The 18,786-nt window shown below is 44.3% G+C and overlaps 2 protein-coding genes across 16 annotated transcripts in view; one reads left to right on the forward strand and one right to left on the reverse strand.

Annotated features, from left to right (window-relative positions):
• The window catches only part of PBRM1 (polybromo 1), a gene marked incomplete at its 3' end in the record, with an annotated part of 101,729 nt that extends 95,476 nt beyond the window's left edge, over positions 1-6,253 (forward strand). For 9 of the 15 annotated variants that reach the window (XM_081246322.1, XM_081246323.1, XM_081246332.1 and 6 more), the window contains 3 exons: positions 3,706-3,776; positions 3,889-4,105; positions 6,081-6,253. In XM_081246322.1, the coding sequence (XP_081102448.1) occupies positions 3,706-3,776; positions 3,889-4,105; positions 6,081-6,253 (461 nt within the window). Of the gene's footprint in view, positions 1-513; positions 670-3,705; positions 3,777-3,888; positions 4,106-6,080 lie in introns of all 15 variants that reach the window. The other 6 variants (XM_081246336.1, XM_081246333.1, XM_081246330.1 and 3 more) reach the window with 1 other exon arrangement.
• A 38-nt stretch (positions 6,254-6,291) lies between these two features.
• UQCC5 (ubiquinol-cytochrome c reductase complex assembly factor 5) lies at positions 6,292-16,930 on the reverse strand. Its single transcript, XM_081246368.1, has 3 exons — positions 16,528-16,930; positions 13,658-13,745; positions 6,292-10,621 (listed from the first exon to the last, which is right to left on the reverse strand). The coding sequence occupies exons 1-3, from the start codon at positions 16,676-16,678 to the stop codon at positions 10,615-10,617; spliced, it is 246 nt and encodes an 81-aa protein (XP_081102494.1). The 5' UTR covers positions 16,679-16,930; the 3' UTR covers positions 6,292-10,614.
• Positions 16,931-18,786: the final 1,856 nt, after the last annotated feature.

An 18,786-nucleotide genomic window follows, 5' to 3' on the forward strand; every position in this document is an offset into this window, starting at 1 on the left:
CTTGAAAAAGTCTTGCCACCTCCCCCATGCTGGAGAACCATGCTTTGTGATCAGGGCTGTGCGCCTCATTTTCCTCCATTCCAGTTTCCCCTCATGTGTACCCGTGATAGGCATATGAGTGTGGGCATAGTGGAATGATGGGGTTTATACTCTTCAGTAGAATCGCAATAGGCAGAACGGGTGTCTGAACACCTTGCAATAATCATGACCTTGGGAAGGCTGTTACTGGAACTCCTCTTTATTATTATTTAACTGAAAACATGCAGCGTATTTATCACAGGGAAAATAACTACAAATAATAATGTACTAAGTACTAATTCATCCAGAAATGTATTTCATATTTGTAACTTTATATTTTGTTCATTATTGCAACAAAATAATTGCACTAATTGCCGTTATATCATGCAATACTAAGGGTGCTTTATTCATTAGTAGTGCATGGGGGGGGTTGTTATTACTTAGTTCATGTTGCATGTTAATGATGCATGTCTGAAATTTGTTGTGTCCTTCAAGGCATGATGGGTGGCTATCCGCCAGGCCTTCCACCTTTGCAGGGCCCAGTTGATGGCCTTGTTAGCATGGGCAGCATGCAGCCACTTCACCCCGGGGGGCCTCCACCCCACCATCTTCCGCCAGGTGTGCCCGGCCTCCCGGGCATACCACCACCGGGTAAGAACTTCATCCTCATTCACTCATTAATCTCATCTTCATATTCTCTTTTTCCTTCTTCAGCCATTTGTTCCAGGAGGTACCTGCTGCCCATGTGGGCAGGCCTTCCCTCACTGAGAATCCCAGGGATGTCAGCAGCAGGACCTGTCCTGTGTGTTGAGCAGGTGGCTCAGCACCTGTGCCCTTGAGCACCTGGCTGCCTAGCAGCAGCACAGGACACATGACAGAAACTAGATCAAGGGGCAGGAGGCGTACTCTAAACTCACTCAAACAATGTGACACGTGCTCAGAAAGCCAAACACAGCCTAGGAGGTCATGCTCTGCTCTCTTTATCAGTGAATGAGGTTTCCCTAATTGCCAGTTGATATAAAAAGCATTTTTTGCTCCTGAGTACATTTCTTCTTCTGGTTCAATTCTTATCTCAAAGAGTCTTCTGTGTAGAGTCCCTGCTCCATCTTTTGCTTTTCAAACGGCCCCTCCCCTCTAAGGGAATTACAGAGTCGCTAATGTAGAACTCTTTAGAAATCCTTCAGTCAGTCCTTCTAGGAACAGAAAAGAGGGAGAGAACGAATTTGCCCTGAACAAGTTTTCTATATCTGAGTCCCTGAAGAAGCATGACATAACATTTAAAGAACAGCGTAGCCCACCCTGCTACCTGGAGACACTGGTTTGTCTGTCAACAGAAGCTCAGAAGTTATGTCATATAGAAACATATAAATGGAGCCCAGAAATAGGTACAGTTTTCCTCTACAATTAGCAAACTTTAAAGATTATTATGAAAGGAAAATCACAAGTTCCCATATTAATTGCCATCATATGCAAAAAAAACTGACCCTTAGGTATCTATTTGGAAGGAATGTGACCTTAAGATGACTTGGAATAGTATTTGATCCATTATCCAAAATATTAGCTAAAGGCCTGGCCCAGATGACAAAATGTAGAAACCCTTAGATTTGCTTACAACAGCATTGGATCTACCGATCCCGTGGCTATGAAGAGTTCCAAACAAAGCTTCAGAGGGTGTGCCCAGCAGTGTGTAGGTTGAGCTAACCTGGTGGCTTGGCCTAGAGCCTTCAGTAGCACTCTTTGTGATGTGAGTGTTGCTTAGAGAATGGCCATACCTCCACAGAAGTGTTTGATCCAGACATACCCAGAGGAGGAAATGTTCGTGGGCGTGGGTGCTTCATTATTGAAGTGGTGGACTATGTGTGAGTTGCTGTTGCAGCAAGTGTCAGTCATAAAATGGGTGTGTTCCTGTGGCAGGTGGAGTTGTCCTTAATTCTGTGCCCTCTCCCCTTGGCAAGAGTATCTGACTGAGAAGTGAGACTAAGCTGGAGTTAACTCCCAGGTGCGTGTGCTACTCAGCGGGAGTCACACCAAAGGCCAGTACCATCTAGGTAGCTGGTCTTTTGGTGGGTATTGAGGGGCAGATGTCTCCCTTTGCCCCTTTTTCAGATTCTAAATGCATTTGAAGGAAGCACAACACACCTGATGATAAGGAGACAGGGAAGAACCCCTCAGTGTCTACACACGCACGTCTGATCAGGCTTTGAGGAGAGGGAGATTCAGTGAGCTCCTCTGGTGACTCAGCCCGCATTCTCACCAGCTGCCCCCTGGCATGGCATTTGTAAACAGAGGGCACATAAGGGGTTGGTTGCTGATGTTTTTGTGCTGCCCTGCAGAGATTAATACAGGCAGCTCAGGGAGGCCCACTGTGTTGTGAAATCTAAGGTGGGTGAGTGTCCTAGGGGAACAGGGGTTAATAATATGTTGCCGGAGCAGCAACTTACCCACTGCAACCTCTTCACTCACTCACAAATAATCACTAAGATCCTATTCTTGTGATTCAGGTACCCTTCTGGGTTCTTGGAATATAAAAATCCCTGCTTTGTAAACAGAAAGCTTGTTTTCACTTAGTGTGTTCTCTCTTACAAACGGCTAATACTTCTTGGAAGTGGTATTTAGCAATTCTGAACCTTAGAATAGTGGGTTGGTTCTGCCTGGTTAAAATACCAACATTTTGAATGCAGAGAAACTATAGAATATGAAGTTAGCTCCTGTTGATCCTTCTGTGCAGCCAGCTGGACTTGTTTAAGGTTTAAGCAGTAGCTCACCAGGGTTTTGATTGTAGTTTGTTAGTTTTTAATGAACTGGGTCCCTTACCTATTGCTCTGTTTTATGAGACTAGGAAATGGATGGTCCTGAGATTAAAATAGCCCCAGACGCTAAATTTAAGACATCATGTTATTATCAACTAGGACTTACGAGACAGAACTTGCTTGTGTGACAGAAATTGCTTGTGAGGAGTCACCAAGGGAAGTTTATACAAAGTCCAAGTACAGCAGGACCATGGAATCTTTCTCTTTGCCTTTTAGTCATTTTGCATTTGACGTGATAGCACCAAGGCTGCTCTGTTTCCAGGTGATCCTTTCAAAGTGCTGGTCTATCAAATGGCAGTGGCCCCTCTCTGCCAACATGAGTGACTCCAGTTAGAACCAGAGGTGCTGGTGGCCTGTGAGAGGACAGCAAGAATGTGCCTCCAGCCTCCACAAAGGTCATTTAATGTGCACTTACTTGCACAAACCTCTTCCCTTAAGTCTCTGCTGTCCTAACACATTGCATACAGCTGAGCCTGGTTGCACTGCCATTACTGCCGAAATTAAACACAGGCTTCAGTTGCAGGAAACTGTGTTGTCAAAAGAAAAATACCTTGAAAATCTAGTTGTATTCTGACTGTAGCTTACCAAGGGAAATACTAGAATTTTATGCAGGGTTCACATTATTTCTAAGCCATGAATAATTAATGTACATCTGACAAATTGTCCTAGCTTTGTATTTAAAGTACCTAGAAAACAAAAGAACATGCATTTTCTATATGAATGCTACATCCTGTTTGGGGTGCTTAGGGTTCCTATCCACAAAGACTCAGGGCAGAGATCATAGGCTTGCATTATAAATGGCCTTTCTTATCAGACAGTAGTTTTTCAGTCTTCTCAACCCAGAGCCTCTAATTGTGCCTGTAATTCTGAATTATAGGTGTGATGAACCAAGGAGTGGCCCCTATGGTAGGGACTCCAGCACCAGGTGGAAGTCCATATGGACAGCAGGTGAGCCTCCAAGTTGGATCTTCTAGGACTCAACAGAATTCAAGTTACCCTCTTTCTCAGAGCATGCGCTGAGTATTTTTTTTTCCCTCACCATGTGTCTGTGCTCTTTCAGGTAGGTGTTTTGGGGCCTCCAGGGCAGCAGGCACCACCTCCATATCCTGGCCCACATCCACCCGGCCCCCCTGTCATACAGCAGCCAACAACACCCATGTTTGTGGCTCCCCCACCGAAGACTCAACGGCTTCTCCACTCAGAGGCCTACCTAAAATATATTGAAGGACTCAGTGCTGAGTCCAACAGCATTAGCAAGTGGGACCAGACCCTAGCAGGTAAGGAGAGTCCTTCTCAAGAAGCTTTTTTGAAATCCATGCTTTATCAAAGTCCTCTCGCTGCTATTGACCTATTATATCATAGGATAAATATCCATTATTCTTATACAGGCATACCTTGTTTTATTGCACTTCGCTTTGTTACTCTTCTCAGATACAGCATTTTTTATAAATTGAAGGTTTGTGGCAATGTGTCAACCAAGTCTTTCGGCACCGTTTTTACAATAGCATGTGCTCACTTCGTGTTTCTGTGTCACATTTTGGTAATTTTCACAGTATTTCCAACTTTTTCATTATTATTATATTTGTTTTGGTGATCTGTGATCAACAATCTTTGATATTACCATTATAAAAAGATTACGACTTGCTGAGGGTTCAGATGATGGTTAATATTTTTTTAGCAGTGTAGTCTTTTTTAATTAAGGTACTTACATTGTTCTTTTAGACATGATGCTATATTGCATACTTAATAGACTACAATATAGTGTAAACATAACCAGAAAATTCATGCAACTCACTTTATTGTGGTGATCTGGAACCAAACCTGAGGTATGCCTTTATAAGTAAAATAAATTGTATATTTAGAAGTGTTTGGAGCTTCTTTGTATATTGACATTACATACTGAAAATGTTTTTTTGCTGAGTTTCAAAGCTTAGTTTTGTCAGAAATATCTATGCCATCTTCTTAAGTATATTCTGATTTTTTTTCAGTTATTTTTCAGGCATTTGGGCATAGCATAGATGGATTTGGGTAAATTAAAAATTATTTCAGGGCTTCCCTGGTGGCTCAGTGGTTGAGAATCCACCTGCCGATGCAGGGGACACGGGTTCGTGCCCCAGTCCGGGAAGATCCCACATGCCGCGGAGCGGCTGGGCCGGTGAGCCATGGCCGCTGGGCCTGCGCGTCCGGAGCCTGTGCTCTGCAATGGGAGACGCCACAGCAGTGAGAGGCCCGTGTACCGCAAAAAAAAAAAAAAAAATTTCACCTCAATTTTTAAGAAAGAAAAATAATATTGGAAGACATGTTTCTATTAATCTATCAAGTTTATTCATTTAGTTCAGCAGGCTCAGCATATTTTCAGTACTTACTAAAATAACTTGCCTAGTTTCTGGAAAGAACTTTGCAAGTTTCTGTTCATTTTTCATTTCTAAGCCAAATTTGATCATTTGATTCCTTTAAGAGTAGTAGGTGGTTTTCCCTTTCTTCACATTTACCTTTTTAGGAATTTTTGTTAATATTGGAGTAACTATTAAATATTAATGATCAGATCTTTTAGGTGTTTGTACAACTTTTATATTCCCATTCTAGTAATTATGTTATCTTGTGCAGCTGTTTTGTGAAGTAATTGTTAGAAATTAGATAATTTCTAGGACTTCCCTGGTGGCACAGTGGTTAAGAATCCGCCTGCCAACGCAGGGAACATGGGTTCGAGCGCTGATCTGGGAAGATCCCACATGCCGCAGAGCAGCTAAGCCCACGCGCCACAACTACTGAGCCTGTGCTCCAGAGCCCGTGAGCCACAACTACTGAGCCCGCGAGCCACAACTACCGAAGCCTGTGTGCCTAGAGCCCATGCTCCACAACAAGAGAAGCCACCGCAATGAGAAGCACGCGCACCGCAACGAAGAGTAGCCCCCACTCACCGCAACTAGAGAAAGCCCGCACACAGCAACGAAGACCCAATGCAGCCAAAAATAAATACATTAATTAATTAATTTTTAAAAAGACATTACATAATTTCTAAACTTCATCGTGTAAAACGAGACATCCTTGGCTAGGTAGTCTCATACCTAAGTAAAATAGTTTTCTAAAAATCAAGATGCCTAATAAAACAATATAAGAAATTTGCTTGGAAGTATTCTGCAGAGTTAAAATTCATAATATTCAATAAATAATAAATGTTTCATGTTTTAATAAATCTGTCAGACCTTAGGACTGATATTTGTATTTCTCTGTCTGCACTTTAATTTTCAGCTCGAAGACGCGATGTCCATTTGTCAAAAGAACAGGAGAGCCGACTCCCCTCTCACTGGCTGAAAAGTAAAGGGGCCCACACCACCATGGCAGACGCCCTCTGGCGCCTTCGGGATCTGATGCTCCGAGACACCCTCAACATTCGCCAAGCATACAATCTAGAAAACCTTTAATCACATCAATTACGATTCTTTTATAGAAGCATAAAGAGTTTTGTGGAACAGTAGCCATTTTAGTTACTGGGGGTGGGGGGAGGAACAAAGGATGATAATTTTTATTGCATTTTATTGTACATCACAAGGCCATTTTTATATAAGGACACTTTTAATAAGCTATTTCAATTTGTTTTTGTTATATTAAGTTGACTTTATCAAATACACAAAGATTTTTTTTTGCATATGTTTCCTTCGTTTAAAACCAGTTTCATAATTGGTTGTATTTAGACTTGGAGTTTTATCTTTTTACTTGTTGCCATAGAGCTGAAACCATCAAAGGTTTTTTGTCTTGGCTTGGGGTTTTTGTTCCTTGTTTTTTTTGGTTGGTTTTTTGTTTTTGTTTTTTTTAAATAACAAAAAAACAAAAAAAAACCACAAAAGAGTTTACAGATTAGTTTAAGTTGTCAATGAAATGTGAAGTTGGCCCTAGTTTACATCTTAGAGAGGGGAGTGTACTTGTGTCTGTTTCACGTGCCTAAATATCTTAAGCCACTTTTGCAAGAACTGTTTCTTCCAGGTAGAGTGAAAGGTTGTTAGTTGGATTGTAGATGTTTGGCAGACATGGCACATTTGCTCTAGTAACTCAGAAATCTGAAGTCAGCACTGTGCACTCTTCTGCAGCTAATGCAGCTCCCGGACACCTGGAAGGAGAAAGCACTTTTTCTTGTGCTGAGTTAGACATCTATGGTGTCAGTTATTTTTGCAGAACATGTGCACAACCCTGAATTATATTTAGTCTTGGCAGGTAAGTTTAAGGGTACTTTTGATCTTTTTGTAATGAATTCACAATTTATGCCTATACATGTTAAGTGATTTAAAACTTTAAATCTCTTACATTGCAAATTATTGAAGTTCATCTTGAAGAAAGTATTGAGGTGTGCTGGAGGTGATTTATTTTTAAACATAACACCTAACCTAACTTAGGGAAGGGAGTGCATTAACCAGATATGGGCTGTGTCAGAAGCATAATTGTAAAAGGCTGGATTGCCTGCATATGCAAGTATGTTTTAGTATTCTTTATTTCCTCATCAGATCTGGCTTTTTTTTTTCTTTTTCTCCTAAGTTTCAGGGTTGTAATTCTCAACCAGAAATTTAAGACTTTATAAAATAATTTTGAAATTCAGCTTGTGCTTTTGAATTTCAGGAGAAGGAAATCATAATTTAAGAAAATGCTCACTAAAAAGACCATTACAGATCCCAAACACTTAGGTTTGATGACCCTGTCTCTCTTATATGACTCTGGAAAAAAACATTTGGAGGCAGTATATAATGCTCAGACAGGTGGAAAGCATCAAACATGGAACAGTATTTCACTCAGCGTTTTTGAAACCTGCTTTATTGTAACAAGGTGGTTGCCATTGTGGTGGAGCTTCCACTGCTGTTTGTAAATTGAGAGTGACTCTCAGAGGATACTTTTTTTCTTTTAATCTGGTATGAATCAATACCTGGATATTTAATTACCATTCTTACTAAATTATGGGGACAGAAGAGTTTAGAATGGAAAAAAGCCTCTTGTATCTAGATACTTTAATTACAGGAGGTCCTTATAACTTAATTGCCTATAAGTCAACCACTGGATCTCAATTTGCATCAAGTAGTTTAAACAGTTCTGAATTTTAAAAAATGTTTTGCAGTAGTATGTCAGTACCTTATTGTTAAACTGAACCAGATAAAGAAATCTTCAGTTCTTGGTTATTTGGGCCATTGAATCATCATGGACTATATAATACAATCAGATTATTTTATTTCTAGACATCCTTGAATTACACCAAAGAACCTGAAATTTAATTTTGGTTAAGTTATTTATTTATTTCATGCACCCGTCTTATTTCCCTTTTTAAGGTCTGGAAGAGACTTCTTTGGGAAGACTCTAAAAACTCTTCACTGTGGTCTATGTGTGGGGCATTAGAAGCCAGAGCACTCCTCCTCCAGGCTCCTTCTCAGTGTCTGGAGGTGCTGTAGGAACCATAGATCCAGCCAGGGGCTTCCCTAAGGCAGTGCAGAGCCGGGCCAGGGGGCCATTAGGCAGGCCCCAGTTAAGTTTAAAAAAAAAAAAAGCTCTATGTATTTATTTTAGAATCATGTCTTTCTGTATATTAACTTGGAGAATGTCAGTATTTTAGGATATAAGATTTGAGGTCAGCCATCTTCCAAAAAAGAAAAGAAAAAGAAAAAAAAAAAAAAGCCCTGACTTTAAAAGGTACATGTGAACTATACATCTTTTTTTTCATGAGCTTTAGGAACTGTAGTGATATGGCTTAGAAAGTATAATGGCCTAAATGTTTTCAAAATGTAAGTTCATGTGGAAAAGAGTTTCGTTTATGTGCGGAAAAAGACCTATAGGTTTAAAATAGTATGTCAGCCAACTGATTTAAAAGGCCTTGAATTACTTTGTTTTTGAACCCACCCTTTTCTTCCTATGAGGAAGAATTAAGAGGGGACTCTTCTTTGTGTAAAATCTCCAAATTGGTGTTGTTGATTTTTGAACTTAAACATTTTCAGACTTGATTAAAACTTGGTTTATTCTAATTTCTGTATCAAAAGAGGTTTAAGTGATAACTAGTCTTATAATATGTATGTATCATATGTTTGTTCATCTAAAGCTTTTTAATCCAAATAAAAATGGAGTTTGCAAAGTGATTTGGATTAACCAGGTTTGGTTGTTTTGTTAAAGCTTGTGTCAGATGTTAGTTTCAAGTAGGTTTAATTCCTGCAAGCCTTGATTTTATGTTGACAGCGATATGGCTGCCAATTTAAAGGAAGAGAGCTCCTTGGGTAGAGGCAAAAGTCAGTGTCCAGACACTGATCCAAGGCTTAGGCTGCATTAACACAGAAGCCGAATGTAGTCACACTGCAGCCTGACATGCCCATGCCAAGCCTCTCAGACTGGCAGTCAGGGATTCCTAACATGTCCTCAGCATGGGCAAAAATGCAGGTTGAAGTTAAAACTGCAGAGGGAGTTGTTACTGATGGTGGAAGGTAAGGCAAGCATGTCCTATATCATAAATCAGTGTAATCCATTTCAAATAGCTGTGTGTGGCCAGAAGAGAGAAGTGGCCCGGGTATGTTTTTATCATGCTTATAATCTCTTAAAACATGACTACACTTTTAATAGAAGGTGTTGGTAAAATCAACCAACTGTTTTCCTCTAATATCACTTTGCAAATCCCTGTGGTTCTGTTCTCCTAAGAGTTTAGGGCTGTACTGCCATCTCTGCTCATAAACATATTTTGAATGATCGTTGATGTATAGTTAAACATTCCAGCTGAACACTCTGAGCAATAGTGCTAAGTATTACTCTGTTCCTTTTGCATTTGGAAGTGTGTGAGGTCAGCTGAATGAAAGTTCATACCTGAACAAATTAATAGACTATTTCTATCCCCCAAATAGATGTGGAATGCACATCTTGTGGATTATACATATAAATGTGGCAAGAAATTCCAAATTTAATACACGTGTGTGAAAACTAAGAACTGATGCTGCTTTACTAGGAGAGAAGTTGTTTTGGAAAACACCGTGGTCCAAGTGTATATTTTTTTGTAAGAGAAGTAACTCAGTGTGAAAGAGCCAAACTTCTAAAAGAGATTAATTTGACTGAGTTATAACTTCAGAGATGTAGGCAAGATTTCCAAAAGAGGACTACTAGATGAACAAAGATAGCCCTCCCTTATTGAGTATTTACTCTGTGCTTAGGTATTGGGTTGGCCAAAAAGTTCCTTGAGTTTTTAAGTAAAAATAAAAGACATTTTTCATTTTCACCAAGAACTTTATTGAACAACTTTATATTCACATTCTGCCATTTTTCAGGCAACTTCATAATTCCATCTTCCCAAAACTTTTTATCTTTTTGAGCAAAGAACTGTTCCAGGTGCCTTTTACAGTCTTCCAGAGAATTAACATTATTTCCATGAAGAGAATTTTGTAAAGACCGAAATAAATGGAAATACGCAGGTGCAATATCTGGTGAATACAACGGATGAATTAGAATTTCCCAGCCAAGCTGTAATAGTTTTTTGCCTGGTCATTGAAACGTGCGGTCTTGCGTTATCCTAATGGAAGATTATGCGTTTTCTGTTGACTAATTCCGGATGCTTTTCGTCGAGTGCTACTTTCAGTTGGTCTAACTGGGGGCAGTACTTGTTGGAATTAATCGTTTTGTTTTCTGGAAGGAGCTCATAATAGAGGACTCCCTCCCAATCCCACCATATATACAACATCACCTTCTTTGGATGAAGACCGGCCTTTGGTTGGTTAGTGATGGTTCATTTATCTTGCCCCACGATCTCTTCCATTCCACATTATTGTACAGTATCCACTTTTCATCGCCTGTCACAATTTGTTTTAAAAATAGAACGTTCTCGTTACGTTTAAGTAGAGAATTGCATGCGGAAATACAGTCAAGAAGGCTTTTTTCACTTAAATTATGGAACCCAAACATCAAAGCAATTAACATAACGGCTCTCTCACGCATGGTATAACGTTGATTGTTCTCAGTGTCTCGATTTGATCACGATCAACTTCAGTAGGTCTACCTGGCCGTGGAGTATTGTCCAGCGGGAAATCTCCAGCACAAAACTTCACTAACCTCTTTTGACATGTTCGACCAGTCACAGCACCTTCTCCATACGCTGCACAAATCTTTTTATGTGTTTCAGTTGCGTTTTTACCTTTCTTGAAATAATAAAGCACAGGGACTTCCCTGGTGGCGCAGTGGTTGGGAATCCACCTGCCAATGCAGGGGACACGGGTTCTATCCCTGCTCCGGGAAGATCCCACATGCCTCGGGGCAACTAAGCCCATGCACCACAACTGCTGAGACTGCGCTCTACAGCCCATGAGCCACAACTAACTGAAGTCCGCGCGCCTAGAGCCTGTGCTCTGCAACAAGAGAAGCCACTGCAAGGAGAAGCCCTCACATCGCAACGAAGAGTAGCCCCCACTGTCCACAGCTAGAGAAAGCCCACGCGCAGCAACAAAGACCCAACGCAGCCAAAAATAAATAAAATTTATATAAAAAATAATAAAGCATAATACGTGGAAAATGTTGCTTCCATCTTCAATATTAAAATGGCTGCACAAAAATTCACCAATTTTGATTTTTTTTTAATGCACGCTGATATGAGACCTGCCACAATACAGTCTAACAAAATTGTTTCGAATGAAGTTACAGACAGTAAGCACTACTAGAGCCATCTTACGGGAAAAACCGAATGAACTTTTTGGTCAACCCGATACTTTCCCTATCCATTCAGATGATAAAATGAAGCTCCAAAGCCCACGTTCTTTGTCTAACACCCCAGTGGAGGTAGACTTCTAGCAATAAATGCTAATTAGATTTTTGTCATTCTGAAGTATTGTGGTTTTTGAAATGCAAGTTATTAAATTGTTTGCCTTGTAGTTCAGAGTAGGGGGCACTGCAGTTCTGTAAGCAGCATATGAGAGCGTTGCTCTTTAAATTATTGAAGTTCCCTTAAATAATCCTAGTGTCTGATAAGTGGGATAGAGTCATATTCCTTAGTAGAACTGCTAAAAAATTGAGGCAGGGCTTCCCTGGTGGCGCAGTGGTTGAGAGTCCGCCTGCCGATGCAGGGGACACGGGTTCGTGCCCCGGTCCGGGAAGATCCCACATGTCTCGGAGCGGCTGGGCCCGTGAGCCATGGCCACTGAGCCTGCGCGTCCGGAGCCTTTGCTCCGCAACGGGAGAGGCCACAACAGTGAGAGGCCCGCGTACCGCCAAAAAAAAAAAAAAAAATTGAGGCAAAGTTAAAAAGCTTGCACCTTGGTTAACAAAAATTAGTTCTGTAGCATCCAAATTAATATGCTTTGAAAGTATCTTCAATTTAATACAATTGCTTTGCTAGTCTACTTGCCTTGAAGTCAGACATTGTTGTCGTATTCAAAGCTTCGTTGTCTTAAATAAATTGGCACTCCAATACATATATTTTAGAAGGATGAAGAAAACTCTAGGGAAGTTTAGCACAAATATTAGACTAGAGATTCTCCCTGGGATGGAGACAGCGGGATAGGCCAGGGAAGGAAACCACAGCAGACACAGAAGTTAGCTGATGGTTTTATTAGCATTTACAATTATTCTTTGTAAAAGGTCTTTACATATGTACAAAATATTAAACTTCTAAAACTGGGGTTGGGGGAACAAGTGGGAATTAAGGCCACAATTTAAATTGATTATGCAGCAGTCTAGTCACTAAAAGTAACTATGAGGTTTAGGGTCATCGGGAAGGCTTGAGGTAACAAAAGCGCACATGAGAACTACCTTCCTCTCCCTGGTGCTGTTGGTCATCACTGGTCTTTATACTCAAGCCACCTCTGAGCAGTGACTCATTAGTGCTTTAATGAGATCTAAGTAGTCAGTGGCTCCTTATTTATACTGGATTGGTTCTAACGTAAATGGACTGATTTAAATTAGAAAAAAAAAATCCCTTAGAACAATTTATTTGTGGCAGATATCATTAACTTGAGGATAACCTGTGGCCTTAAGCATCTGCTTCTTTATTCATGAGCAATAGTTAGAAACTATTTTGAAACTTAGTCTTAACATGTATATATTTTCTTGTTTGAAAAGATGTTGGATATGGTTATCCAAACATGGAAAGATGCCTTTGCTTTTTCTACCAACTGATCCAAACTTATTCTGGGTCAGATTGGAAAATCTCTCCCTATAGACAGCCTCTGATTTAGCTCAAGTCTACGGTTGCTTTATGCTGTGAAGATTCACTTTCTTTGGGAAGGAGCAGTGTCTTTATCTTTAGCAGCTGGATGAAAGCAACATCTTCATCTCAGAGGGGAGTGAAACGTGTTGCTCCTCAGTCTTCATGGAGGTCCAGCCCTTGTATGTTAGTGGAGCCAAGCAAGGAAAGGGGGTTGTCTCTGTTCACAAGAGCACTTAACATGACTAACGTATGGTCACATTCTAACAAAATGTTTACAAATTGGTAGCTAGCAGAAATGCAGTCTGCATAATAATCCTCGTTTAAATGATCCTACAGTAGATAACTAACTTTTATTCATAGTAAGTCTGAATTCTGCAAAAAAACTAAATAAGGTTATCCCTTGTTGCCTAAAAAAAAAGGACTTCACAAACAATTCAGGCTACCCTGAAAAGCATCCTGATTGATCCTTGAATTGTTTAGAAATATTTCATGGACTAGATTCAATGGGTAGGTGTGTTTTAGTAGGAAATAATTTTCCCACAAGTGCTGTCCATCAGTGACTTGGGAAGTATTCAAGCAGAGACAGGAAAACTATAAAAATTCTTTGTAAAGGCAGTTCCATGTAAGAACAAGAGACCCGAAAAGTACATTTTTAAAGGAGTTGAAACCAGTAGTAAAGTTTCATATTCACTTTATTGACTGCTGAAGTTCAGTCTCTGATGCATCTTCCAGCCTTCTCTGATACTGCCTTTCTGAGGCTTTTCTACGGTAGACATCGTCTGTATCAAACAAAGATTTTATTTAGATTTTCAAGAGACTAAGGAATTAGAAATACATATCTGAGTAATTTAACCAATAGTCTAGTTCTGTCACCTGAATCTCAACATTAAGGCTTAACTCAATGCCAGCATAAACTTAAAACGAGATTTGATTTAAATGAGCACTATGTTAAAGGAGCTCTCAATATCAATAGCAGGGTCAGAGTCAGTGTCTTCAAAGATAGTGTCATGTCCCAGCACAGCCCTTAGCAATTTCACTTCTCTCTGAAATCATCCTTCTTAACTGGCCCCGCAGAGGCACTTCTGGCCCTATAGCTCTCTGCTGCTCCCTCTGCCACACCCAGGAACTGAGGGCTGGGAGATGAGGGCAGTCTCCTTGTTCTCAGCTGCTGCTTTTCCAGACTACTCCTGATTCTCCACCTTCTTCCTCTGGGGCCTATGCCATTTGCCACCATCTTCTCTGCACTGGCATCTGCTGTCCATCACTCCCCTTCAGCCTCTGAAAATGCTGGCAACTAGCTCAGGTTCCTTGACCCTGTCCTGTGCCATCTTCCCAGGCAACACCACCCCCAACAGAGATGAAGCACCAGCCCCCTTCATCTTCCTTCCTTCTCAACTTCTGCTATCTGCTTGCAGTGTTCCTCTGAAGCAATAAGTTCATTCTGCTCTGACCACAACCTCTACTACCTTTCTGTCCTTGGACCTCCACCAACTTCCTCAGGCCCTTGTTCTCTCTTCCTGCCCAGATCAGCTGAAATTCCCTCTCATCAATATCAACTTCTTGATATACCTTCAAAACCCAAACTACAGATTAATCCAACTTACTTCCTTCTCCATGCCTCACTCTGCTTGCTTTGCACTGTGGGCCCAAATGTTGCATCTAACTGGGTCCACTGTGATGCCTGGCAGTCCTGTTTCTTCAGCCACGGCCCTGACCCTACTTTACCTACCCCGAAATGGCCAAGAACTCTTTCTTCGCAGAGAAAAGTCATCAGTAAAGAACTCTTCCAGCTGACTTCCAAGGGCTACTCCTTGCCCTGCTCTGGTCCCATCCTCTCCCACCTTCTCAAGGGCCAAGGTATCTCCAGCCTCTCTCCACCCTCTCTTTCCTGATCAGTATTTGCATATTTCAAGTCTCTCCTGGTAGGGGAGAGGGGGCTTAGCTCCCATTCACTTAGTTGAACTTCCTGAACCTCCTGTCTTCTGTGATAACAAGCCCTTCTTGTTTCCCTTCTTGCCTCTCTGGTCACTCTCAGTCACCCTTAAAATGTTGGGGTTTAAACTCTTTCATCACAATCAGCTTGTGAATGACCCACAAACCTAGATCTGAGGCCCAGATCTGCCTTCTGAGCTTCAGTTCTGTATAACCATCTCCCCCCTCATCATGTCCAAAGTGGAGCCCAGGACTGTCCTGCCTGTGTTCCCCCAGCCCCAGCTGCCCTACCAGAAGCCTCCACTCCTCATTTCCTGAGTCCACTCAGTCACCAAGCCCTTGTCACTACTACCTCTGGGGTGTCTCTCAACTCCGCCCACTTCTTGGCATCTCACCCTAGTCCAGGCCACCATCTCAAACCTGAACAACCACACAGCCTAAGTGCTCCTGTCAATCCGCCCTCCACAAGAAAGCATTCATCAGCTGCTGCTTAAAACTCTTCAGCCCTTTGGGATACACTGTTGGTTCTCCAGTCCCTTTGTGGCCCTGCCCAGGCACCTTTCTAACCACGTCATCCCTCACTCTGCTCACCTGCTTCAGTCCCTCAAACACAGCAGCATACTTCCACACCAAGGCCCCAAGGTTTGCTCTTACCACTGGCAGAAGACACTTTCAAGTCCATAAACGTTTCCCTCATCTGGCTGACACCTACTCAATCTTCGGATTCTACCTGATATGGTAACTCCTCCAGGAAGTCTTCCCTGCACCACCTAGTCCAATTCAGGTGCCCCACCCAGGACTCCCATGCTCCCCCAACTTTTCCCCCCACAGCAGTGATCACACTTAATAGTAACTGTATGATCTGTCTCTCCCATTAGTGCTCTTCTGGTATGGGGGCCCTCCGCCTTATATCCTCTCATCAGTGCTCATTAAATATGAAGGAATGGGTGAACACAGAAGGATTAAATATCTTTAGAAAGCACTTTTTTTTTTTTTTAATGAGGGTTGGTGATTCACAAGTGATTGTGTTTCTGGAGAGGGAGAAAGCAGAAAGGGCCTAGGGGTTAGGGAAGTCTTCCTGGAAGAGGAACTAGCCTGTCCAGGCTAGTGCTCAGCAAAGCAATGCCAGATACACTTTTTGTAGCGCTGGGCATTGGTACCAATGACTCTGGCCAGTAAAGACAGTAGTATTTAGCTAAGCCGGGCCAACCAGTTCCCTCTAGGGTTTGGACTGGCCAGTTAGGAACTTCCATGAATCCTGAGGATCCCACCTGCTTCTAGGTGCTGTGAGAAGTCTTCCTCAGGCCCGAACAGTATCACCGGCATGGCCGAAGGGCAGGCTTGAAAGGAGGGCGTCCTGAGTGGAGTCACGTGCCCTCCTCTCAAAGTGCAGGGAAGGTCTCAAGATTGGATACCAATGTGCCTTGTCGCCCCGCTTACAGGAGAGCCCAGGCGGATCTCCACCGCCCAACGAAGGGAACCGCACTCGCCCTTCTGACCAGGGTAAAAGCAGCTCAGCGCTGAGCGGAATGAGAGGTCTACAAGCTGAGAATAGCCCCCAGGAAAACGGCTCCCTCGCCGCCTCCCGCCTGCCTGAAATGAAACAGAGGCTGCTGCACCCCCACTTACAGAAGGTCTCCTGGCCCACGCGCACTTTAATCATGATCCACTCCATCGTTCCTCCCAGGACAAAAAAGAAGGGCAGGAACCTGTAGACGCCGAGTCGCTGCTTCCCGGGCACCCGCTGCAGAACCCGCCTCACCTGGGCCCTGGAAAACATGCCGGACCGCTGTCGTGGAGAAGGGTACGGCGGAACGAAGAGCGACGGGAGCTGTCCCAGCCCCTGGACTGGAGCTCCCGGATGAAGCCGAAGCCGTCCTGCCCGTCCTTGCTGAGTCCGGCGGCCAGGTGGCCGTGCGATCCCGGCCCTGGGCCACCTCCAAGGAGGTGAGGAGCGGAACGGGTAAGGAGCAGCGCTGAGCTCGGGACCCAGAATGTGGGCTGCGTGGGTCCGCCAATCAGAATGCGGCGGAGTGCGCGTGCTCTGTGAGGCCTAGACTAGCTGGCGCAGACTCCTCCGCTCCAGAGGCAGGGCGGACCAAGGGGCGGGGCCTCCCACGTGGCGTTGGTCCGGCCCCGCCTCCCGGCCTCCCCTGTGCAAGCTGGTATTCGGAGTTGGCTGCCGCGCCCCCTACTCTGCCACCGCCATCTTTTTTCTTAAAGTCCTAGTAGAAGTGATGACCCTCTATGATGGACTACTAAACGGGTGGTGCACGATGCTCTAAAATGCAATTACACAACGCCTTTCATTTATTTCTAGATCGAGACTGATGCCTAGGCTTCTAAAAATAACAGGATTTGAGGTGCATTGTTGAAAGCTAACTATCATTATCACAAGAAAAGTCTAAGTAAGCATCTGAGACAAACAACCATAAAATTAAGAAAAGCTATCCTGTATGGGGCACTTTCCATTATTCCCGGACTATCAGACAACCTAAGAAAGTCAAATGAAAACTTAGAACCAATAAGAGAGTTTGGTAACGTGGACACAAAATGTACAAAAAGAGAGAAGAGAGATCAAGCAGTGCCTCTGAAAAGGGTAGTAGGGTCCGCCACTGGGCTGCCAGGCCCAAGCTGCTGCCTGGATAACCTGCCTTCTCCCGGAGCCAACCCCACCCAACCACGCACACACAACTGGCTTGGTGCTCACTCTGGTTTCTCTTGGTGGCTCTGCGGGCTGGACACCACGGAGCACCCATCTCCCGCCCAGACGAGGCTTACATATGGCCAAGCCCCCAGCGCACACTTAGCTCACTGGGGCCCTGGGAGTGGGGAGGGCAGCTGCCCACCCACGGGCCCACCTATGGCCTCCATCCTGCGCCAGCACTTGGCCCAGGGGCTGGCACACTGTAGGTCCTCAGCCAAGGTGCAGTGAATATTGGAATGTACACCCTTAGACCCGGCGAGGACACCGCGGGGAGCATCCCACGGAAACAGTGTCTAGCTAGCCAGCTCTCCACCGACAAGGCCCACGGGTGCAGGGTTGGCCTGCTCAAGGCCCAGGGCACATGCGCATGTGGACTCAGAAAACGGATCTGTGTGGAATACACGCGGGTGCAGAGTGGTTCCCAGCAGGAAAGAGGAATTTCGTTGGAAATCCTGGTGATATTGCTAGAAGAGCTAGAGAGTCCTGCGTGGGGAAGCGAGGAATGGAGCGGTTCGGTGCGGCCATTTGCTGAGGTAGGAACCAGGCAAGCACAGTGACCCCTGGCCCAACGCCTCGCTCCAAGTTAACAGAGGTCATCTGTGTAAGGCACAGAGAGGGAGCGACGTCTGCTTCAGCGGACGTCGGCTGCGCTACAGTCCCGAGGTCTCACCCAGCGTGGGGCTGGCAGCGGGGAGCGCGCGGGAAGGACTCTTTATCCGCCAGAGACGTGAGTGAAACGAACCGGTCTCTGATCCGCGGGCAGAACCGTCAGGGGCGAGGGGCGGGGAAGAGTACCCCCGCTGCAGGACTGGGGGAAGGGGCAGAGGATCTGAGGTCAGAAGGACAGGAGGTGGGGGAAGGGGCGGGAGGACCCGGGAGCAGAGGGGGAGACAGAGGACCGGGGGGCCGGGGTGGACCCGCCGCTCTCTGGCCCTCTCCCCTCCGAGCCCTGGCCGTCCGGCGCCTCGCGGGGACGGCCTTTCTTAGGCCCGCCAGCCTCCCTAGGGGAGGAAAGAAGGAGCCGCCATCGCCGCCGTAGATTCCGAAGGGGGGCGCAGAGTGCTCCTGGGCCGCTCCGGAGACAGGGGGAGGGGGTCGGGGATCCCGCCCCGCCCCGTCCGGGACCTCCCGCCCCCCGGGCATAGGGACGCTCCCATTGGCGGTCGGGCTCCGCGCGCCGC

Source organism: Mesoplodon bidens (assembly GCF_964165515.1).
Source record: "Mesoplodon bidens genome assembly, chromosome: 10".
NCBI classification, from domain to species: Eukaryota; Metazoa; Chordata; class Mammalia; order Artiodactyla; family Ziphiidae; genus Mesoplodon; species Mesoplodon bidens.